Genomic DNA, 24,361 nt, shown 5'->3' on the forward strand with positions numbered 1-24,361 from the left:
TATGGACATGGAAGCAGCTTGAGACATTTGCCTGTATTGCAGACAGAATCTGTAGTGCAGTCAAGGCTCAGTGCAGCCATTTGCTGTGCAACTTTGCTGCACTGTTGTCTGTGGCCAGCAGGTAGGCAGCGGTGTCAAGCCTTCGCCGTCCCCTGCATTGCAAGGACAGCAAGGAGGTGGCCACAGAGTTCCATGATGGTTTGTTTATTTGTCTTGGTCAGTGAAGGCAGCAGGTGTATGTATTTCCATACCTCAGTTTGATAAATAACACCGTTTTTTTGTGGAACCGAGTTTGAGTAAACAGCTCTTGCAGCATTAGACAGCCCTACCTGTCAAGACTTTTTAATGAACCCAGTGTATTTGTTTTTTTCTATGTAGAAAGCAGAAACATGGCAACAAAGGAAAAGCTTCAGTGCTTGAAAGATTTCCACAAGGACATCCTCAAACCTTCCCCCGGCAAGAGCCCGGGGACGCGGCCTGAGGATGAGGCAGAAGGAAAGCCGCCCCAGAGGGAGAAGTGGGCGAGCAAGATTGACTTTCTGCTGTCCGTGGCTGGGGGATTTATTGGCTTAGGCAATGTCTGGCGGTTCCCGTATCTCTGCTACAAAAATGGCGGAGGTGAGTATTTGTTTCCTGCTCATGAATCAGTCTCTCTGCCTCACACTTGCTCTTTTCAGTGCCTTCTTCCTATTTTTAGAAAGAGTCATTCAGCATCTGTTTTCTGCCTTTTTCACCAGTCTTTGTTTTATTACTTAATAGATATTGTTAAAACTTATGGAAAACCAACAGCAATTTGAGTTCCGTAGTGCTGAATCTTTTGTACTCTTTTGTTCTGCTGCTATTGAGTCTGACTCTGATACGCTATTATCATAGACTCGTATTCTCTTATACAGTGCAAATAGAGTTACACAAGCTAGGAAAGTGACTCAATGTTAATAATCAGACTGAACATCAAACAATGGTTTCTGTTGGATTTCAGAGTAAGAGCATTCTGAGTCACGTGAAATTGTTGTGTGCCTAACCCCATTGTTATTGCAGATTTTCTTCTTAAGAAGGTAAGACAGTGCCCTTCCATTTGCATCCACCGATTGCACTTGCAGTATATGAGTATGAGCAAAAATACCTCTGAATTAAAATTGTTGATATTTGACATTAAAGTATCAAATATGTTTCTTTGTTTATATATGTCTGTTAATAATTTTTGTACTATTCTGTGTAGTCACTCACTATATCTCCATTTTATGCTATTATATTTTCTCCACAGGTGCATTTCTTATTCCTTATTTCATTTTCCTGTTTGGGGGAGGTCTTCCCGTTTTCTTCCTGGAGGTGGTGCTAGGACAGTATACCTCTGAAGGTGGAATTACGTGCTGGGAAAAGATCTGCCCTATTTTCACTGGTTAGTACCTCTGATTGTCCCTTACTGCTTGAAGACACCTCTGTAAATCAGAAAGAGCAATGCAGTTCCCCTTGTGTCCATTCATTCAGCTATTTGCTCTAGTAATTGAAGATACGATGTTCGTTCCTGGAAAGGTAGAAGTCAGAGAGTCTGAAGGACAAAGTGTTGTATTGATTTTGATGCAGTCATCTTGTTAACTGGCACAACTGTCAATAAGCGAGAAACAGATTGCATATTTTGCCTCAAAAAGGCAACTGTACGTTTTATTCACCGGTATCAGACAACGTGTTGTTTTGGAAAGCCAGCGCCTTTTACATGCCCTTTTGCAAAAACATATTCAAAATATTATTCTGGTCTGGAAGTCAGAATGCTTTGGTCGTGTGAGAGCTTATCAGTGGCGTCATTCGTCTCTTACTGATAACACCAAAACCTGCATGGCATTTTGTGCAGGATTCAGAGACAGGACTCATAAGACTCAAACTGAGGTTGTCCTGGCAAACAATCGTCTTCTGTTATTCAAGGGCTTTTGCTGGCAAGTGAAGAATCATTCAGTGCTCGCAGGAATTATATGAACGCTGCTCTGAAAGTTAAGTAGAATGAAAAACAAAGGGCAGGTTAGCAGAATTACTGAGGGTGCTGCCTTATATGCAGATTCCCCTCTGCAGCCTAACAACACAGGTACAATTATGAGGAATAATTGCATTAAGTAGTGGGGCACTCTTCCCAACTACATTCCAAAAGAACAGGCATTTCTCACTGACACGTCTCTAGCTCTGCCACTGCTGCTGTTACAGACATCCCCCAGCCCTTACATCACTCCATGCATCAGGGAGGACTTTCTGTGGGGCTTACACTCCACCTAATACTCAGAATGCTACTGAGCTCGATGTACAGTGCTGCTTTAGCTCCATTTTCTTCTTCTTCCTCCTCCTCCTCCCACTTCCATGAAACCTTTTCTCTAAAGGAGGAAGAATGAATGTTCCTAGCTTAAATAGCAATCTCCTAGGCATCCATAACAAGAAACTGTTGCTCTAGAAACATGGCTAGCTGTATATCCTGAATGAAGTGAAGCTGTTTGGAATAAATAGCACTTGCTCTGATTGCTTTCACCTCGCATAAAGATGATCTCTGCTGGTAGTGACTGCTGTTACAATAAGGTTTGAAACTACAAACATGAGGCAGATACCCAGGTGTTCTGATAGCCACTGGGATGTTGTTAAAGGGACCCTCGTTGGCCTTTCATCCTCTTTTGGGAGTCTGCTCTAAGTTTTTGTAAATGAAATCTTTTTTTTCCCTGTCATTCATAAGTGCCAAACCTCACTCCTGGAGGTTAATATGCTATATACTATAGTATAGTCTATATACTGAAAGATTTTCAGAAAATGAGGCTTCTCAGAGTCCTTTCATTTTGTATTTACAAAAATAGTGATTGCTTCTGACTTAACATGTAGTATGGATCTGCCAGCAGGGCTTAACTGCTAAGGTAAGAGATAGCAGCTTCAGGAGAACAGTTGTGGTATTTAATTAAAGCCTCCACCGGAACAGCATTCCACCACCTCCCTAAGTTGTATAGCACTCTGCCTTATCTGCCTGTGACCCTGCTTTTAAAAACAAACAGGGAACATTTTTTATCGTCAAATATTGATAGCAAAGTTAAACATTGATCTAATTAACCATAACAGCTACAAATATCGTGCTTCTTTTGCACAAGTGAAATTGGGGCAGAAACAGCAGCTTTCACTTCGATAACTCTGGAATTTTCCTTTTTAACTCGTTCAAGAGTTGTCTTTTTTTGCATGTATACAGAGCTGAGCCAGTTAATAAGAGTGAGTAGTGCCTGAACGCATGGCCAAGATGTGAGATTGTGTAGCTCTCAAATAAATGAAGTGTGATGCTTTAACTTTCTTGTAATAAGGCCTGAAACAGCCGAGTTACTGTAAAATTGGGTAGATTACCTGCATCTCTTCCTCTTCAATCTCAGCAAGCCATAGCTTGAAGCTCAGCCCTGAGTGCCAGTAGAAATCAAAGACAGTGGCAGTGCTTATGTGTGAGTTCACTTTCCAACAGCAATGTGGGAGAGATGGGTACAAGTCCACAATGCAGCAGGAACTGCAGTAGCAGCAGGTCCTTGACCTCACAAGGCACCCTAACAAGACCACATATCACATTTGTGCCTATTTCCTTTCTCTTCCCCTCTCACCAGGAATTGGTTATGCTTCCATAGTGATTGTGTCCCTTCTGAACGTGTACTACATTGTGATCCTGGCCTGGGGACTCTACTACCTGTTCCAGTCGTTCCAGAGCGTCCTGCCGTGGGCACACTGCCACCAGAAGTGGAACACGCCGACCTGCGTGGAAGACACTCTCAGGAAGAACAAAACCCTCTGGATATCACTGAATGCCACTAACTTCACCTCTCCTGTCACAGAGTTCTGGGAGTAAGTACTCCATCTTCATGGCACCTTTGGGATGCTGTGGGGGATGTCAAGGGTCATGCCTGAGATTTTGCAGAAGTTTAATGGGGAGTGCTAGATAGGAGAAGAGAATGGCTCTGGATATCACTCATTTGACAAACCGGTAAGTCTGGGAGTAGTGGAGGAAGTTGTTAGATGTATAACCACACTCCGCCTAGAGAGTATGGGGAGCCCTAGCAGGCCAGTGCAATTTCGAGTTTGGAGGAAATTCTGTTCATTTCTTCTCTGGGCTTCTCCAAATTCAGCAAGAGAATAGAAACAAGTCACTTCAGATATCCTGGCGGCAGGGATTTAAAACAGAAGCAGTGACAAATCACCACTTCTGTGGTTGCCTCTTCCCTTGCTGTTGTCATCTGCAGTGCACTTCATGAAACTATAATGCATATCACTTTGACAAAGATGCAAGGCATGACATCATCAGTAAAACTGACAGAGGTGTTGTCCTGTATTGTAGGTTTCTCTGGTCATCTTTGTTCCATCATTTTCTTCTGCAATCCTTGAGGAGTTCTGTTCTATATGATGCTTGGATTTTGTCAGGCTTAAGCTTCTTATTTCCATTTCTCTGTTATTTTTCAAGTTTAAAATTATATTGCATAACTTATTTCTGAGCAGGCATGACCTCAAATCTCTGAGTGTTTATACAGTTGTCAAAACATAGCAGCAGAGGAAGACACCTGTAGGGAAACTTAAATCCAAAGGATCTATATATAGCTTGGGAAGAAAATCATTCTTTTTCCTTGGCTTGATGTGATAATCGATTAGCAGTAGAATAAGTTTCTGATCCAGCTTATCTTTCAACATGTTTAAATTCTGTTTGGTTCCCTGATGAACTTGTACCTACTTCTCTATTTTTAAAAGGAAGCTTCAGCCAATACCTCCAGTGGGAATTATGTTCATGCCAAATGTGTCTGGCATGCATTAGGTTTACAAAAAATAGTATTACGAGCTGTGCTAAAATTTGTAATGCAAGAGCCAAAGTACAAAGTGCAGAGCAGGTCTTGATGAGCAGTTTGTCAAAATAAACTGGAGATCAGTGTGAGGGATGGGGTGCAGGCTGAGAGAGCAGCTGTTTTCCCCATGCCACAAGTACTGCCTTTCCTTGCTGAGTGACTGATACTTTCCCAGGTGTTTCCTCCCTTGTGAGTGGAGGAGAAAGTAAGGAAAGATTTGGTAAATGGCATCTTTGGGTATTTTGGGAAACTTGAAAGCAAGTTATAGGAGAAGAGGAAGCAATGCTTATTCCTTTGTACTCTCCCACTCTGGTACTCAGGGTCTTGAATCCAAGTAACAGCTGTTTTTGTGGGATGTTCAAAGGTCTCAAGGCCTTGGCAATAAGCACGTATTGCCATGACATACAGTTGCTCTCCCAGGATTTTAGGAGCAGTGTGTTCATCTTAATTTTGTGCAGTAAGTTTGCTCACTGATTCTCTTGTACCATTCATGACCTTAGGAGCTTCCTGATGGGGCCACAGAGTTGTCCTCCTGTCCCAGGAGCTTTTGTTTCTGTAATGCACAGACTCAGCAACTAGCTTGTCTCCATGAGGCCCCAGCTGGTATGTCTTCTTTAGGAAACTGAGAAGGTGACTGATCCCATGAAGAAGAGGGAGTAGGGCTTGGAGTGGGAATGTGAGTGGTAAAAGAAAAAGCATGATAAAAGGTTGAAGAAGCCAGCAAGGTGGAACAGTAGTAGGAGGCAGTGCAAGTTAAGATGGGAAACAAACTCAAAGGCAGGAGAGCAGCAGTGTGTAAAGAATATGTGGAGAGCTGGTGGGCCCCTTCACTGGGATCCAAAACTCTGGGGGACATCAGACACCATGGGTAACCCTACAGCAGGTACAAAGTGGCAGGGCAGCCTGCTTGTGGGCTGCGAGAATTATGTCCCCATGGATGTGGAGCTTTTAGTTAAGTTCCCTCTATAATAAATCAAGTTTTTGCCCTCAAAACTCTGCAAGCTGAGCCAAATCCTCCTGTAGGCACTGCCTACTGCATGTAGTCAGAGTGGGGGTGCCCAAAGCTGGAGAGGAAATTCTCGGTTCTCACAGAGCTTTCCTTTTCCTTTCACCTTCCCCAGACAAATAGGTTTGTGCCCCCACATTTCTTTAGCACAGTAGAGCAAAGGTTGTTCAGCAACCAGTCCTTGTGCAGGCAGCTTCCCATGTACTTTGCAGTCACTTTAACTTTTGTCCTCAAATAGCGGTTTTAAACACCATGAACTAAACTCCTCACTGGAGTTGTGCCAGGAAGGGATTTGGCTCCATACTACTAATAATACAGACATACTGTCCATAGCTCAGAGTTTCATCACGAGCAAACTGTCCTTAACAGATCGAGCTGCCTTCGGGACTCATTGCTCTTACAGAAGTATTAAAAATAGCTGTTCTCTCTGCATAAACAACTATTGGTGTCTTCAAGTAAGGACAGAGAGAGATCATTCAGCACTGCTGTCATTAAAGTAACGTAGATTTTACAAGGCCATACTACTATACTTTATGGTTCTGAAATTAAAAATAATCTCAAGAACTTTATGACTACTTTGCCATCATAGACAATGCCAGCTACCAGCCAGCCAGCTGCCCGCATTGAAAGGACAGGTCAATAAATAGCTTTTAACTGAAGATATCCATCTGCTTTGTGGCACAATTAATTCCAATTTAATTTAGGGGTTTGAGTATTTGGTTTCTGAAACCCAATGCTGTTTTTATTGTGGGAGATTTATGTAGTGTCCTCATCACTCCTGCTTTGTAAGGCTAACGCTGCAGAGATATAATTGACCACACTGATGCATTAACCTCTTCATGTTGAAGAACATGTGTCCTTCTCAGCCTGGCTGGACATACAGTACAGCCTGACATTTCAGTTCATTTGAATTAATGTTCTGTACAAATCACATGCTTGCTTGAGCAGCAATAAAAGGGGGTTAAGCAAATCTGGCTTTGTATCAGGGACTTACCTCTTGGTATCACATGCTTCAGGTCTTATTTCTGAAGATTTTATTCTAAAGCCCCAAACCTTAAAGGCTTACACACACATTAATGCATAAAGGATAATTGTTATGGGGTAATTATGGTTGAACAAAACCTCTGATTGTCTGGTGCTGGCCAAGTGTTTATAAATATTGGGTAATCAGCAGACTTTATTCGTCCAAATCCCAAGAAAGACCATCACATGCTAATGGCATGTAATCTTGAGGGGAGCAACACAAAAAACGAGGTAAATCGAGGGCAGCTGTCTCTGCCTTTGGGGGTAAATGGAGAATTTTAACAGTTGCTTCATGTTCTCCCTTGCAATAGCTTTCTGGTACATACTGCTTCAGTGTTAGCTATTCATGTCTGTCAGGGTGCTTCGCCTTTCCTCGTATGTAAGTTCTGGCTGCATTCACTTAATTAATGAGCTGGAATATCCTTCAAGGATTGCATAACTCTCCTTGTTTTGTTTTTGTTTATGTCCTAAAGCCAGTTGCTGCTCCTTTTAGATTTCCATGCTACACTTCACTAGAAGATTCAAGAGTATGAACAAAGTTCAGGGATTCATGGTTGCAAAGAACTCGGCCCCAGCCTGTTGCCCCACTGATATAATATTAAAGACAGTTAATGACAGCATCATGATTATAAATTATAGTTAGCAACAACTTCATGAATACATAGTATGAAGTGAGTTGAATGAGTGGGGTGAGTGAGCATGGCTCAGTCTAGGCAGCAGTGGGTTGTGTAACAAAACTCAAGAGCTATTGGCATAGCCTGGCTCCTGCTGCTTCCTGAAGTTGAATTTTCAGGACATTGCAAATCCAGGTTGTGTGCTTTTTCTGCAAAAAATGTTGGTTTAGGTTTCATGAAACAGTTTTAACTCTGAGACCTCACTGGTAATTCTGAGTGGATTCCTTAACGTATTGAGCTTTTGTGAGACTAGAGAATTCAAGATAGAGAAAGGCAGCACATCACTTTGTGTGCTTGCTGCCAGGCCACAGAGAAGTGACATAACTGGCTCTCAGTGACCCGTGGGGTACCTTTCAGGAGACCTGGACAGGGCTGCTGGGACGTATTCTGGGTGATACAGCCATTCACTTCTAGTTCCCCTAATAAAAAGCAATGAAGTCTTAGCTGAATGCATTTATAGGTATCCTTATCCCAAAATGTGTTTGCAGTCATTTATTCATTGCTTCCTGAGAGCTATTTCTATAGGCTGCCTTTTACATTTTAGTATGAACTGCCCATAAATTGGAAAATTGGCATCTATTTCTTAAAAAGCCATGAGAGGTTGCAGCAGAAATTTGTCTTATAAATGTGACTTCTTCTTTTGTGTATTCACAGTGAGTTTACCTTGATTTCTTTAGTGTCAGGTGAACTAGGACTGCAACTCTATGCCAGACATTCTCTACTAAGGGGTTTTTCTAACTGTTGAATAGCTGTGCTGATTAGGGCAGACTTACCCTGTCTGGTGCCATTAGTCCTTTCCCATAGCAAAATGCACACACGTTCAGGGAGAATAAAGTGTTTGATGTGAGAACACATTCACACAGGTAATCCGAGTGAATTTGGCAAACAGAGTCACAAAAACAGATGGATGAAGGTTTGAGTCCTATTAAGCTGGTCAGTTCAGGTTTTTTTCCAAAAACTTAATTGCAAATTTTCCATCAGTGACTTCATTCATTATTATTTCCTTTCTAGTTGAAACATACAAACAAAAATGTTTAATTAATTCAAGGAAAAAACTGGCCCTGGCCCTAATCCTTAAGACCCATCTGAAAACAGGAATCTCTTTTTATTTATTAACCTAAGTGACAGAATACAGTTCAGCAAATAGTTTGTGCTAGTTCAGGGTATGGACGTGGTCACTGAGTGCAGGCAAGACAGTGCTTGTGTGCAGGGCCATGGGGGGAATGGGAAGAAGAAAATGGGTGTAGGATAGTAAGAAATATGGAGCTAGGAGGTAGGCAGTGCTGGGGTGAGTTTATCTTACACCTTCAAGACAGCAAATGCAAAAGCCACGCTGATTTCAGAATAGTTTCTTACCTCATACTGAGGTAACTGTGGTCTGCTAAAAGAGCTTAAAATGAAATGCTGCACAACGTATTAAACAAAAGAGTGCCACAAAGCTAGGGGAGATCTAGGCATGCAGAGCTTAGTTTTGTTCGCTTAAGCTGTTCTGAATTAGCAGGCAGAAGGCTGAGAGCTGCCCATGCATGTGCTGCCCCAAGCACCGTCCTGTACTTACAGACATCACAACAAGACTCAATATCACTCTGCTCATGCATCTTTCTCTTGTTTTGTTTCCTTTCATACACTCAGGCGCAATGTACTGAGCTTGTCCTCAGGGATTGAAGATATTGGTATTATCAAGTGGGATCTGGCACTGTGTCTCCTTCTCGTCTGGGTGATATGCTTCTTCTGCATTTGGAAAGGAGTCAAATCCACTGGGAAAGTAAGTGCTCGTTCACCCTTTTTATAATCACTGTAGTTAGTAGGCGGCAGGGATACAAAGTAATGTTCTTCTTAATTATGCTCATAATTTCTTTGCAAATAGTTGTATTTTTGCACCGAATAAAGCAGGGATTTGGATTCAGCTGCCACTGGAAAGCTATTGCCGGTGCCCAAAATGCCTGTGAGTCAAGTAGCTGTTCCTGGATTGGCATCAAGAAGCAGATACTGGCATGGTTTGCTTCTCTGAGGACAAGCATCCTACTGATGCACGTAATGAGCTTGGAGAGTCTTAGGCTTATGATGCACAGAGCTCTGCACTCTCTGCCCGTGCTCTTGCACCAGCCAAGTTCATTCTCAGTGTAATGGGGTGGATGTTAACATAGCTGTGGTAGGGATGTTTTAAGCCAGTGGAAAATGCTGGATGCATAGCATTTTTGAAATGCCGCTTGCTTACTTAAGAGCTCTGTGTAGACAGAGAAGACTAAACTTAGGTGCTTGTTTACAGGCACTGTCCTTAACAGAGATCCTGGATATTCTTTTGATTTAGGCTTACTATGTGCTCTTTGGAGTCATGTTTTTCTCTAAAGGATAACAGTTACATCATCCCTGCACCTCATCTTACTCCAGTGCAAGAAACAAATTATAGCATTCTTGGCCAATCACTAAACAATTTGAAGCATGATGTTATCCCCTTGCATACAGTAGTGCTTTTAATCCTAGTTCCCAGAGAAAATGCTGTTGAAGCCATGTCTCTCTCCTAACTTTCAAGCCTGTTGGTTGAGTCAGTTTTTTGGGTTAATTAACAGAGATAGGGAGGTCTCAGGATATGAAGCCCCACACGTTTCTAGTCAGCTGGATGGAAGGGAGCGACTCTCTTTGTGTCCCAGCTGAGAAGAAGCTAGAGCATGAACTCATCTTTTGTTAGAGCTTAGGGAAGTTGAGAGCAGAGAGCAAATGTGAGCTCCTCAACTGCAGAAAACACGTTATTTAGCAGTTTTATCTCCTTTTGTGTTGCAGAATCAACAGGGAGACAAAATTCTCTACAAAACTGGTCCTTATTAGTTCCACTGTTGACTAAACTGCTTGTTTTACTGTCGTTTCTGTGTTGCTTTCTGTGACTTTATCACAGAGCCTCATTAAAATCATGCTGGTGCCTTGTTCTGGATTCCTGCCAGTTCTGTCCACACCTCTAAAGTACATGTTGACAAAAATGTTTGCTTCTCTGTTCCTGCTGATTGATGTGACCCAATGAGATGATGGTGTAAATTTAACAGTAAAGGAGAGCACAATAAACTTCTCATAGCAGCAGAATGGAAGCACACGTTGCTGCAGTACTTTTGTGAACCTGGTTTCTGCTTGGTAAAGGTTAAGATAGCTCTGAGGGATTTTCCAAGTTCCCTATGGCACATTATTTCACATCCCTGTGAATTTAACAGGTTGAAAACAGGTCTGTTAAAATGAGCTATTGGCAGGTTTTACCTCGAGTAAACCCAGCAAAATTTTCGTCTTCTAAGACAAAGTTGGCAGTAGGAATTCACTGCCTCCTTTCCACAGTGCCTGAGCTCATGGGGGTGTGGAGCCAAAGCCCAGCAAAGCCATTGGAAAGTCTCTGGCTGACTCCATTAACTTTGGGGTCAAACAAAAGTAAACCGTAAACTCTAATGGAGCACTTGAATTATTTGAGAAGTCTAGTTTACTTTAGCAGATCACTGTTTATAGCACTTCCCTGGGTTCCAGTGTGTTAATGGCTCTTTGGAGAGTAGGGGGAAATAATTTAAATCCTGTAGTAGCATGTTGGACAAATAAACACTAAATTATGGGGAAAAATAATAGTTGTGTTTGATCTCTAAAATTCCTTCAGTGTTACAAGAGAATCCTTACCTGGAGGGCAAAGGCCACTTTGTAAGTGCTGTGTGTTCAGCTCTTGTGAATACATATGGGGATGTTTTTCTGGTAAGAAAACTTTAATTTATCATAGGTTTGAATCACATTAAAAAATCAGAAAGCAAAGAAAACCACCTATTATCCATCAGCTTTGGTGGAAGTGGGCTAATGTGTAAGGCATATTATTTGTCAGGGGCAAATACACAGATTTCAAAAGAAGGATTTTAAAAAGGCCTGTGTGAAAAGGTTTCCTTTCGTTTTACAAAACCAGTCTGTCACCATGAATTACTATGGCCATGGAGGCTTTGAGTTCTCCTGGTTACTCTCAGAGGACACACTTAAAAAGAAAAATGGTGCATCCCAGGAGCTTTGCTGTAGCTAAACAAATTCTTGAAAACAAAAATATGTTTTAAATCAAGTCAGCAAACTGCAATTACCTGGGGGGATCATCTGACTGTGAAAAAAGACCCTTCATGGACTGTAGTGATTCTTCACTATAACACAGCAGTTATACGAAAAATGAGAGAAAACACTGATGAGCAAAGAAAACAAGATGTTAGAGGTCATAACGTGTGGGTCTAAAGATAGAACAGTCCAAATGCATGCTAAATTAACCCTCATGCTGGAGATTAAAGCAAAGGGCTCTTTCATCAAATGAACAGAAAGATAACGAAGAAAAGAAGCAGGCTGTTATTTAAATAGAGTAGGAATGGAAGTTAAAGATAATGAAGATATTCTCAAAACTGGGTGAATGGAATCTCAGTTTACAATAATGGTGTTGCTGAGTAAGCAGCAAGGGCAAAAAAAAGTTATGGGACTGGAAATTTCCACAGTTGAGGCTGATGCCAATCTGAAGAAGGGTTTAATGCCTTCAAGTTGAAGGGAAGGGAGATGCAGCATGGACCAAATTATCTTCATCCAAATAAAGTGCTCCTTGAAATTGCCTGTAGGAGTGGTGGCGAGGCCGCACAGCAAACAGGGTTAGCAGCAGAGCCACGCAGCTGAAGAAAACCAGAAATGGTCCCTGTATTGAACTCCTGTTGTTGGAGCTGTAGTATCAAGTGCCACAGACTAACTGTATGATTTCTTTGTATTCCCAGGTAGTGTACATCACTGCCACGTTCCCATTCATCATGCTCCTTGTTCTGCTCATCCGTGGTGTGACCCTGCCTGGAGCTGCAGAAGGCATCAAGTTTTATCTTTATCCTGATATCTCACGGTTAGCTGACCCACAGGTATGGAACCAGGAGTGGGGAGCGGGATGATTTCCTGCACAAAGAGGATGGTGGAGGGTGATGGTGGTGATGTAATAGCAATAGATTTTTTCCACAGTCTTTTGAGGTCCAAATATAACATGAACATTAATGCTGGGTTGTATTTTCCAGAGATCTGCTTGAGAAGGTCACTTGCTATATGTGTTAATGCATCTTTCCATATGTATGTATGTGTGTGTGTGCATGTGTATTTTTCTTTTTGTGTCAAAGGACTCTGAGGCTGTAAATTCTCTCCTGTTTTACAATCTCAGCTTTCTTGTTGGTAAGGTAAGGGAGATGCATTTTTTTAATGAGCATAGTCTAGTTTCAAAGGAGAGAAACGTGAGCTTCACAGATGGAGCAACAAACAGCAACTGTGAGTACCAGTGTCACCTTAGTACTTACTGCTCTGAAGGAGGAGATTGGGAAACACATGAATGAAGTAATACGATAAGGTGGAGAAAAATGCTTTCTGAGGGGCAGAAAAGATAGTTTGCCTTGGTGAGTGGCAGCTAGACTTACTCCCTTTTTGTAGGCTATGAGGGTAGAGTTTGTGCTCACAAAGGGCAAGTATGGAGACATTTCAGCACAGCAGCCTATAGGAATCATGTGAGAAATGCAAACAAAACAAAACAAAACAAACAACCCAAAACTAAAAACAAAGCAATACACTTGTCCCTAACCAAAAATAGAAAACTAGGAATCTTTAAAATAATGAAGTGATTATCACAGTGAGATAGAATAATGTCTTTCCTTGCTATTTCTTTCTACTGAGTATTTGGTTAAAATAAAACTCCAATGGTAGGTAAATATCTGAAGTAGGAAAAGTGTAACTGAAAGAAACACTGTGGACATTTGTTCCATTCTCTAGTCGTGCCCTCTATGTAAGATACCTTGTTTATAGGAGACATTATATTTTATGAATGCATCGTCTTTTATGGGATTCCATCATTTTTATGATCTACTATTAGCCCTAAACCCAGACTATTAGCTGATAATGTAAAAGAGATTTGTGTGAGCTGGCAGGTCCCCTCCCTCAGTCTAGCACAAGCGTCATCTCCAAGGAGATACCAACAGTCAGGCGGGTTCTGGAAAGCAGTGGTGGGAGGGAGAAAATAATGGTTACAGTCTTGATTCTCACTTATTCCATTTCTTTGGTGGTTTCTACTGATGCTGGCAGGCTTGCATTTGCAGAAAGAAGTGAACAGATGTAATTCAGTGGATGCGTTTTGATGTCTTTCTATGTCTTTATTAAGCTAGTTGATATTGTAATGTTATTTAATTCTGTATATGTTTTTAAAGTATAATCAGAAGAAAGAATCATGAGACCGAGGTCAGATACGCATCTTATGCAGTGCATTGTACTTTGCTTGTTTTTCCCCCACCCCTGTAGCTTTTTATCTTGCATTTAAACAGTTACAAAAACAGCTAGAAAATTAAGAAAATAAACAAAGTAAAATAAAGTGTTTCTCAAGCTTTTCACATCCTCAGTTTAGTCACTGTCAGCTGATTCTAATTGAAATGACTTAAAACAGAAATGAGCAGTTTTATAAATACTTCTGCATTTCCTATTGCTCTGAAGCACAGTTATTGTGGCACCAACAGGAAGGATCAGCTGGATGACTAAGAGACCAGAAATATTAAGCCTCTCTGGGGAGGGAATATTGGAACTGTTGAAGAGTTGATGTTCTTGTGGGCTGTGATGCTAACAATTCTTTTTCCTTCAAAAGCCAAGTTTGCAAATGTGATGTTCTCTTCCCCACCCTCCCTGATCCCATAGCTATCACCCTCATTGGAATCAATTATTTTGTTGATATTGTATAGTTTGAACTGTGTGTTTGTGCTGAGGGTTGCAATGCAGCAGTGCTGTTAGTAACAGTCTTTCTGTCTTTCCCTTTAGGTCTGGATAGATGCAGGGACACAAATCTTCTTCTCATATGCAATCTGCTTAGGAGCAATGACTTCCCTGGGGAGCTACAACAAGTACAAATACAACTGCTATAGGCAAGTTTCCATCTAAGGGGGTTTAGTGTTTTAGCTAAATGATGTAAATAAAGTAGGGACAATGGGTTAATTTTTTTTTAATTAACTTGCTCCATGACATATGTGTGACTTAGGGACTGTTTGCTGCTGGGATGCCTGAACAGTGGTACCAGTTTTGTGTCTGGCTTCGCAATTTTTTCCGTCCTGGGCTTCATGGCACAAGAGCAAGGGGTGAACATTGCTGATGTGGCAGAGTCAGGTACGATGGTATTGGTGGCAGTGGTGGTGGGCACTGCCGCCTAGCGTGTGAGCAAAGTTCTGCAGACTCAATCAGCTAACATCTAAGCAATAAAAACAGAACAAGATTTCCCATAATCTCCAGCACACTGTTGATTTGGGCTTTCATCGAGGGCAGTGATGGTCAGTGGGGTTGTATTAATTACTCTCTTGATTAGCAGAGCAGTGAATATATTTCCTAGAATGTTCTAATCCGTTTGAGTTGAGATGAGAGGTACCACGCCATTATCTAGGGTCCAAAATGTTCATTGACTCAAAAATGTATTCCATCCTTCTTTTCAGACTACCTTTGTTTTCATTCAAATGCAAATAGCCAGTACTGATGCATTTTTCATAGCTTGCTTTTGCTTGCTCACAGCGGTGGGAGTATTACCTTGGCCTTTGGAAGGGACATACATGCATATATTCCTGAGTCTCACTGAAAGGCAGAGAAATGGGAGAGCCTCCTTCTCCTGCGTTCTGTGGAACATGCCATCCACAGGAACTCTAGCTGTCACAGTCCTGCACTTGCCCTCAGTAGCTCCAGGATGAGGTTGATAGAACTGTGAGAAGTTCTTTCTGAAACTGGATGTACACTTTTATTCTTCCATTATTTCAGAAGTGTTCTCCCCATTAATGTTCAGCCACGCACGTGCAGCTGAAGGAGGCTAAATCCTCACAGCTTGTGACATTTGTGACAGATGATGTTTTTTCCCCACGCACGTCTTGTCTGGGAGGACAGGCGTAGCAATCTACTTGCACACAGCGCAGGCAGGTTAGATGGGAATTACAACTCAAATATAATGAACAGCTGTGATGCAATCTTAAAGCTAATCGGATTCAAATAACAGTAATGTCATTTGAGTGCACCTTTGCCATTTCTTTCTCATTCTTTTTTTTTTCTTTCAATTTTAATTCTCCTGCATAGTATTTGAAAGCTTTTCTCTGGAAGCATGCTCTTATGAAGAAAAATTCAATATATCTCCTAATCATATGACTCCAGGAGTTAAGTCTTTAAGAAAAAATATCTCAGTTGACAAAAGCTAATGAAAAACTAATGACATTGGTGGCACCACTGGATTTCTTGGGTGGCTGCAGTTGGTGAACCTCTTGCAAGTGCAATTAGTTAACGCTTTTGGCCACAGTGCTTATTTTGATCCCGAGTTGATTGCTTTGTTTGAAAACAGGAAGCAAGGGAATAATCTTATTGAATGAATCATAAACAGCATATTTTATTATTTCTTTTTTAAGATCTAGATGGATCAGTTCCAAGAGTAGCATTTTGAAATGGTTGTGGTTTTTTTTTTTTTTCTGGTTAATACTTATGCTAATTTTGATTAATTAAATCTCTGACAAACAGGCAGCAATGTTCCTGTTGCTTGGCATTTTTAAGAATTAAACAATTTTGTAGCAGCACTGCATTATTAACTAATTCTTTTTTAATGTTAAACTTAGTGTCTACCTAGTATTTTTCAAAGATAATGGTATGATAATCCCATTTTTATAGCTCAGACAATAAGGGCACTGATTGGCTTTGCTCTTGGTTTCTTGATTATTTTTCTATTTATTCCTTAAGGTTTTCTAGTTCGTTTCAGTTCAATCCTAGTTGCTGGTGGCCAGGCATTGCAACCACCTCAGCAGTTCAGTGAGTTGTCCATCATCTCTGGCTGAACTTTGGCTAAATAGTAAGCCACATTTTTGCATGATAGTAAGCATTACTGAAATCATCCAAACCACTTCCTATGGCCTTCTTTGGTGCCTTCCTCAGCAGAGGTCTGGTGTGGAACTGCTGCAGACCAGTTAGTCCCGCTGGGACAAGTGTCCCAGGCCATGGAGGAAGCCCCATCCAGGAGCTGCGGCTGACTTCTCAGAGCAGAGACATTCAGCAGGTGGTTCAGCCTCTTTTTTGGGCCTTTTCTTTTTTGATTTCTCATGACACAAGGTCAGAACCACTCCCTTGGGTCAGAAAAAAAGGTGAGCAGAGGCGCAGCCATTTGGCTCTAGCACTGGGGAGAGGATACTGCCCACAGTGGCAGTGCCTGCTGCTTGCCCTCATCTCTGCCCAGAGTGTGAAGTCCCCTGTGACCTGTGCATGACACTGTTTATTTCCTTGTTTGCCCTCCTCCCATCCAGGGAATATCAATAAATTTGCTAGCAGAAGAATCTCATGGCCACGGTTTTTTTTTTTGGTTTTTGTTTTTTTTTTTACCTGTGCCAAATTCAGCCTCGTAGCAGTGTTCCCAGCACATCTTGTAATCAGCAAGGAGTGGCTCCTGCTGGCTTCCACTGGCTTTAATAGGCTTACACCAGAGTTAAATTAAACCCCCTTTGGCCTCCCAGTGAAGTCAGACCTTTAATAAATAACATCTGATTTTAAAAGGAGAAAGCAAAGCATTGTAGACACAAAAATGTTATAGTGAGTCCAGTTTAAATTATACTGCATTTCTGTTTGACTGAAAGAAATACTTCACCACACATGCAATAACATGAAAGCTGCAAGAGGGATTAGGGCACTTGTTACTTGTCCGTAGTGCAGAACAGGGACACTTTTAATGGCCAAAGCATACAGAATTGCAGCAGGTTTTGAGGAGAGCAGTTTTACATCTGTCTCATAATTGCACAGATCAACTGCAAATGCCATCTAGTAGCAGTTCTGCCTAAGGGAGGATCTCCTGTAGCCACTGACTGGGGGAAAAATACAACTTCTCCTCTCCCTCCCAGTTTGATACATTCACCATTTTTTGGTATCTTCTGTCATACAAAATCTTAGCAGTGTTTCATTTTAAATAAAATTAGTTGCTTGATTGTTGGATAATTTGTATTTATTTCTGTTCAAATTTCAATGACTTAAAGTTTTCTTTAGTTGAAAAAAAATCATCTTTTTTTACCTCTTTCTCTTGCTTTTTCCATCTCTCTTGTTGGAAAGGAAAAGTGGGAGGTAGGAAGAGCAGTCTTAGAGATTTTTCTGCACAGGTCAGAGATCAGAGTTCTGTCCCCACACTGCAGCGGTAAAAAAACAAATCATTTTTACCTTTGAAAATTACTTAAATCCACTTCAAAATTTGGAAGTGTTAAATCTTCCAGGCTTCTTAAAGCTGAGCTAGGTATTTCTGGGTTTAATCTGTTCTTAAATCTGCCCTCAAATTCAGTTTCTATGGCCAATTTGAGAGCTTGCCATAAATGCCTGCTTCCCCTTGTTCCTGTCTCCCACTTGGAGAGGGCTCCTTCTCTCTCAGAGAAGCTCTCCCAAGCCATAGCTGAAAGCACACAGCTCCAGGCCGATCCTTTGCAGATCAGCATGTGAGAGCACTGCATGTATGCTCGGTGTGTGGGTGTGAGTGGTCCATGGTGCAGCAAGAGCCAGGCTAGGAACAAGCATTCAACAAAAAGCCTTCGGTTTCCAGGGCAGAAAAGCCAGGCTCTAGTCCCAACCCCCTGGTGACCCCAGACTGCATCAACCCATCCTACAGCTGTGGGTCATGTTGCTCATACTCAGTGTCACTATGGCAGGTCTGCCTAAGCTGGCCAGGTGACAGGATTCCTAACTGCAGAAGGCATTTGTTTCAGGGACCTCAGCTGATAGAACTAGGACTAGCCTGATCAGTGCAGCAGTAAAGGTTTGCAGAAGCAAAGGAGCAGTCTGAGAGTGCAAACCCCACTCTAGAAAAGCTGGTTTTGGAAGTTGTGTCTGGAGTGAGGCAGTGGTTGCCTTAGTGAATGCCCCTGGGAAGTTTTGGAGCAGAGTCCCTTCCCTGCATACAAAAGAGTTTCATCATCATCACCTTCATCACGACCACGTGGGCTAGCTGGAGGGTTCTGCCATTCCCCTGGGTCACCCCTTCTCCCCCCAGCCCCAAAACTGACCTGTGTCCCTGTGGGCAGGTGTAGGAACACCTCCATTACTGACATGTTTGAAATGGATGTTAAAACTGGTGATCAGTTAGCAATGCCTCGGGGGTTGGCCTATGGTTTCTGCTTTAGTCATGCGTGCTTCGTTTTCAGATAAAAGAGCCAAACTGTTTCACTTCTGGTATTTCCAGCCGCGTTTGGATTTATCTGAACGGAACCAGGCATTCCTGCATTTGAGTGTGCTACCTTTACCAAAGAGCTGGTACTTACTGTTTTTCTTCCCTCCCCCTCCCCCTTTCCTATTTTCTCTTTCTCTAGGTCCAGGCCTGGCCTTCATTGCCTACCCAAAAGCTGTGTCCATGATGCCACTGCCCACCTTTTGGGCAATCCTTTTTTTTATTATGCTTCTGTTGCTTGGACTGGATAGCCAGGTCAGTACGATGGGTAAGAGGTGCATGGCTTCTCGTCTCAGTGCTGACTGGGCAAAGCCAGATATACTGGCATGAATTATAGAGGAGAATTCCTCTAATGCTGCCTATGAGGAGTTCATCTGTGTTGCTTTTTGATGCAGGGACTATGTGTGATACATCTGTGGCTGTTGACTGATAGTCAGCATGATGTTACTTAGCAAGTCTTTGTCATCAGGAGCTGGCTGAGTGCAGGAGGGACTTACCCTTGCCTAAATATGAGTGCAGTCTGTCCCAAAAATACCAGTATTTTCACTATGTTGCAGTATTTTCTTACCTTGGAGAAGAACTTAAGAGTTTAGAAATATAGAATCATTTGTGTTGGGTGGGACCCTTAAAGACCATCTGATCCAACCTCACTGCAATAAACAGGGACACCTACAGCTCCATCAGGTGCTCAGAGCCCATCCAGCCTGACCTTAGCTGTCTCCATGGACAGAGCACTACTATCTCTAGTAGTAGCAGTCTGTGCCAGTGCCTCACCAGCCTTATCACAAGAAACTTCTTATATCCATGAAGACTGCAATCTGTTCACAGAGTATTTCGTGCCCTTGCGATCACCTGCAGTTAGTATACACCACCATTGAAACGCTTTGTAAGAATTAATAGCTTCATGGAGTACTGACTTCAAAGGCTATTAAGAGTCAGAAAACCTCCTCTAACTGCAGTGTCATCACGAGGCACAAAAAGCACAGTATCCCTGTATCCGTGGTGGTTTCAAAAACAGTCAGAGGGCAAAACCACTCCATTTTTCAGAGGTCTTTCTGCTAAGAGGTGTCCAGCTTGGGATCCTTCTGACTTTCACATCATGCACATGAGTGTGCATTCAGTGTCTCTGAATGGTACAGAAAGCTTCCAGTATACTCATTGCGTAGCACGCACTGCTATTAATTAGTGACCATGAAAAAAAATCAAAAAGTTTAGTCCAAGAAGTTATGTTACTTTTCTCACTGGTTGCTTATAGAATGTTGAACTGAATTTCACAAGGGAGCTGTAAATCATTTATAGATGGTTCACTCCAAGGAAATATATGTGGCAAAGGATTATGCAGTAACTGCACATTCAAAATTGCTGAAGTTTTCTGGGCAACAGACAGCTTTCTGCACTCAAATGGAAAAGAACTGAGATTACAAAACCTTAATTGTTGAGGGTGAAATGTTTATTTGTCCTCTCTTGTATGAAGATAAATATTTAAATAGATTTTTAGCCAGTTGTTCTCTCTTACAGTTTTGATACTCTAGCCCAAATTGCTATTTATGTTTTAATCTTTGAACTCTAGTGAGCAACTTTCAATCACTGCAAAGTGAATTTACAAGTTCCCAATGCTGTGGTTCAGCAAGCCTGTGCTTATGCAAATTGGAAGCTGTCTGGTAATTTTAAAAAGCTCTTCAGTGCGTAGAATGATTAAAACTAATTGGAGCGCTTAATTTCTCTCCTCCACCCCTCTGGTTTGTTGGTTTTTTTTGGAGTGCAGTCAAGCAGGTTTCTGGAATGCCAGAGCAGGTTAAGATCAAATCAGACCAAAGGGTTGTGTTTAGGAGGAAAACCAGTTTTCAGAAGTCACAACAAGACAGGAGGCTACAAAATCTAGTCGAGTTATTGCTGGACAGCTGTGTTTTCAGAAAGATGTTTCAGCTCATGGTCAAAGAGGGAGAGCTGCTATAAGGCACTTCTCAGTTATGTAAAAAGAAAGAGATACTGGGTAGGAAAAGATATCTATTCTTGACAGAATGCTATTTCATAGACTTCCTGTGAGAAACGGTTGGTTTTAAAATAATGTACCCACTCAAAAGGAAGATCCTTTCTACAGAGGCAGTCTTGGTTGTCCATGGTATCCTTGTGCCTCCAGTACTCTTCATGCTTTTGTACCTTGCCAGGTGGAAAGTGCTGAATGATCTCTGTGGATTTTTTTATGAGCTCAGCAGTCACTGTTCACAGTGGGTGAAATGCATCTGATTTCCAGTAAACTTTGAACTTTTATTCAAATTTGGTTACTTGGTTAACTTGGGTTACAAACTTTACGTGTGATTTTCAAATGGCAAGTCAGTACAAAAGCTGGTTAGATTTTAGCTAACCTGTTCAGGGCTTTGTTTTTGTTTTACCTGTGCAAACAGCTTACCAAGCCTTTGTATGGGAACTGTACCAAGATTTCCATCGTGATTGATGAAGTGCCCCAGAGCCTCAGCCAGAACAACTCTGCTCACCAGTTCAGAAAATACAGGTTCAGGCAAGAGGGGCTGTTAGTTTACATCAAAGCCTGCTTTCCCTTCACTAGATTTGCTGTAGCAAATTCAGGAGTAGAATTATATCCAAATGTGGAATTAATCTAAATAGTACCTGTGAAGTTTTCTAGTACATCAAAAAAAAAACCACACCTGATTGGTACTCTCCTAGCTTGGGCAGCTCGGGCCTTTAGAGTGTTTTCTCTGAGCCTCTCTACCAGCATGCCTTGCGTATTCATCTGGAACAGCTACCACATAAAAGACATAAGTGCCTTCCTGTCATCAAATTAAGTTTCTTTATCCTTGTGGCTTGCATTCACAAAGCCCCTTTAGTAGTTTGCAAGGAGGCTAGGAAACAGACATCAATTCTGAAAGCTTATTTCAAACTGAAAACTTCCCCCAGCCTTTAACCTTAGGTTACAAAGAAATAGCTCTTGTTTTCTGCAGCCTTTTGCCACAGACTGAGATTGAAGCTTTGCTGTGGAGCATTTAATTATGAACTAGGGTGAAATGCATGGCGGATAATTTTTGAGTCACTTCTTTCTGTTGTTTCCCTCTTTAGTTTGTTGAAGTTGAAGGACAGATCACGTCATTAGTTGATCTGCACCCATCCTTCCTAAGGAAGGGTTACCGACGGGAAATCTTCATCGCTATAGTATGTTTCCTTAGCTATCTTCTGGGACTAACTATGGTGACTGAGGTATGTAACAGCATTGCTGCTATTTTTTTTCTTTTTTTTTAAGCCATTTTTAGATCTGCTTTAGTTGTGAATCAGAATTAGCCACTCAGAGGAATGACACTTTAAGTCTAGAGAGCTTCTCCCATCCCTAGATCTGAGGAATGGAGTAATGAATTCTCATTAATTTCATTGTGATCTAAGGTTCTAATCAGCATGAGTATGAATATTAACAACAGGCTCCAAGTGATGAAACACATGGAGAACCTTCAGTAGAGCAAATTAAGAACCCATTCAGTGCATGCAGGGAAAAAAAGACTTTGTCGTAGCTCAACTGATCTGAATCAATTAAATATTCTTGAATTGATTCTGTTATAAATAATAATATGTTCCAGTGGCTGCATTGTTGTGTTATTTATCTTAAAAATAAAATCTGAGCAGTATTTTTAAAACATCTGGAAGAGGACAATTGTGGGAATTGAAACAGCACCTGTAACAGAGATGCCTAACAAGCTTCCTTTTGCAAGTACAAGTTCAGGCATACGCAGTTCAGTGTAGTAAAAGGAGGAGTGGAGCAGCACAACGTAAATAAATAGAGTTAGAAAGGAAAAGATTCCAGTGAAAAAAAGTCCTTTCACTCAGACTGTAAATGCAGACCCTCTCTGATGGCATTTTTAGTGCTTGTGATGCGTTAATGTTAAAAGACTACTGCTTCTTTATGTCACTTGTTCCTATAAATGACCATCCTGAAATACTTTTAAGAAGGAAAGACTTAAGTGTCTCAGTAGATTATACTAAGTGGCTTAATTCTGTTTGATTGTCATCTTGTTTAGAATGCTTCCTATAGTAAACAAGCACATGCCCTGGGGAAGGTAATGCCACTTTCTTGCTATTTCTGCTTGTTAGGCAGCAGTCACTAAGGTCTGCTGGCAGATTTTACTGGGAGCTGGGCTTGAAGTATTCAGATCTTTTTCCTGATGGATCCTAATGCATTGTGTCTCTCTGTTACAGGGTGGCATGTATGTTTTTCAACTCTTTGACTACTATGCAGCTAGTGGTGTATGCCTTTTGTGGGTTGCATTCTTTGAATGTATTGCTGTAGCCTGGGTTTATGGTAAGTGAGAACCTTTCACCTGATGCTTTGGGATGAGTTAGTGAGAGTGTTGACAGCCAAACGTTTAATCATCAGCCATCCCAGAATCACCCTCCCAGCAGCAGAGGCATGCCATTAATATAAATTTGCACTGACCACTTAGAGACAAATGTGCACCTGGGATGAAGCCAGCCTTCAGTGTTTTTCCACACGAAAATGAATGTTTTTTTCACTGCTAATTAATAAAGGCACAATTAAGCGTTTATATGCGTTATGTTTAGAGAGCAGAGTTGAAAGTCTGGCCAGCCATGAAAATTTGTGCTCATCTCTGAGAGTTTTGTTTCAAAGCAGCAATGTCTGCAAAGGCCAAGCCAGACAAATAGAAAATACAAAAAGAAAGCTGACAGAAAAGTATATTCTGTCCCCTTATTTTTAGGTGATGCTGAGTACCAAAGTCTGAAAGCAGCCTTCATTGCTGCCTGAGATTGTAGCTTGGGAATGGTCAGTGCTCATCACTGATTGTTTCCCTGATTCTTCATATACTCCATCTTCTTAAGAAAGCAGAATAAGCCAAGCTTTCTTTTTATGCCTGTCTAATTTCTGTAGAAGCAGGGTGTACCATTTGCTGTTGTTCAGCTTCTCCCTTGATCTCTCTGGCAAGTTCAGTGAGACTTTGGAGGGAGGAGTATGATTATGACAGGAGCAGGAGGGATTAGTATTGCACTCCTGTATCTAAATAATGAGTGTGTGGGAGGAGAGACTCCCCCAGCTTTTGGGCTTCTGAGGGAGAAAATCTTCTTAAACTTCACAGCTGTGGTAATTTGGGCAATAATCTGACACCCTTGTTTTAAATACCCCCTGGGGGGCAAGAAAGGCAGCTGTAATTCTGCAGATCTTACATGGCTTTTATTTGTTCAGTTCTGATCAAGATACTCACTGTCCAATACAGGCGCTGATAATATTTATGATGCCATTGAGGATATGATTGGATACAGACCTGGTCCCTGGATGAAATGGAGCTGGATTGTGATCACACCAGTTCTTTGTGTGGTGAGTCCTATTCCTAGGCTGATGGGGCAGCTTTAAGCCTCCTATTGCTTCTCTTTAAGTGAAGACTGTAGCACTGTGAGACCAATTTACAGAGCTGCTGGAGGCTTGGTGTCTTCTCAGGCATTGTCTGTTAATGTGACTGCCCACACAAATTGTGTATTACATTTGTGACACACACAATTCACTCCAAAGAGCATTACTTTGAGTAATAGAACTACGAGGCCATTTTAACAAAAAGTCCCAAGGCAGGACTGCCAGTATGAGGCAGACACTCAATGTGGATTATTTCATTTGCTGGGAAGGACGTTCCAAGTAAGC

The 24,361-nt window shown here is 41.6% G+C and overlaps 1 protein-coding gene across 2 annotated transcripts in view; it reads left to right on the plus strand.

Annotated features, from left to right (window-relative positions):
* Positions 1-24,361, plus strand: part of SLC6A6 (solute carrier family 6 member 6) — a 55,742-nt gene that overhangs the window by 21,827 nt on the left and 9,554 nt on the right. For both annotated transcript variants that reach the window (XM_085236193.1, XM_085236192.1), the window contains 11 exons: positions 379-618; positions 1,265-1,399; positions 3,603-3,837; positions 9,159-9,291; positions 12,275-12,409; positions 14,328-14,431; positions 14,545-14,669; positions 18,854-18,966; positions 21,787-21,924; positions 22,912-23,014; positions 23,943-24,043. In XM_085236193.1, coding sequence (XP_085092319.1) covers positions 379-618; positions 1,265-1,399; positions 3,603-3,837; positions 9,159-9,291; positions 12,275-12,409; positions 14,328-14,431; positions 14,545-14,669; positions 18,854-18,966; positions 21,787-21,924; positions 22,912-23,014; positions 23,943-24,043 — 1,562 coding nt within the window. The remainder of the gene's footprint in view (positions 1-378; positions 619-1,264; positions 1,400-3,602; positions 3,838-9,158; positions 9,292-12,274; positions 12,410-14,327; positions 14,432-14,544; positions 14,670-18,853; positions 18,967-21,786; positions 21,925-22,911; positions 23,015-23,942; positions 24,044-24,361) is intronic.

Source organism: Meleagris gallopavo, chromosome 14 (genome assembly GCF_905368555.1).
Source record: "Meleagris gallopavo chromosome 14, MGAL_WU_HG_1.1, whole genome shotgun sequence".
Classification (NCBI taxonomy): Eukaryota; Metazoa; Chordata; class Aves; order Galliformes; family Phasianidae; genus Meleagris; species Meleagris gallopavo.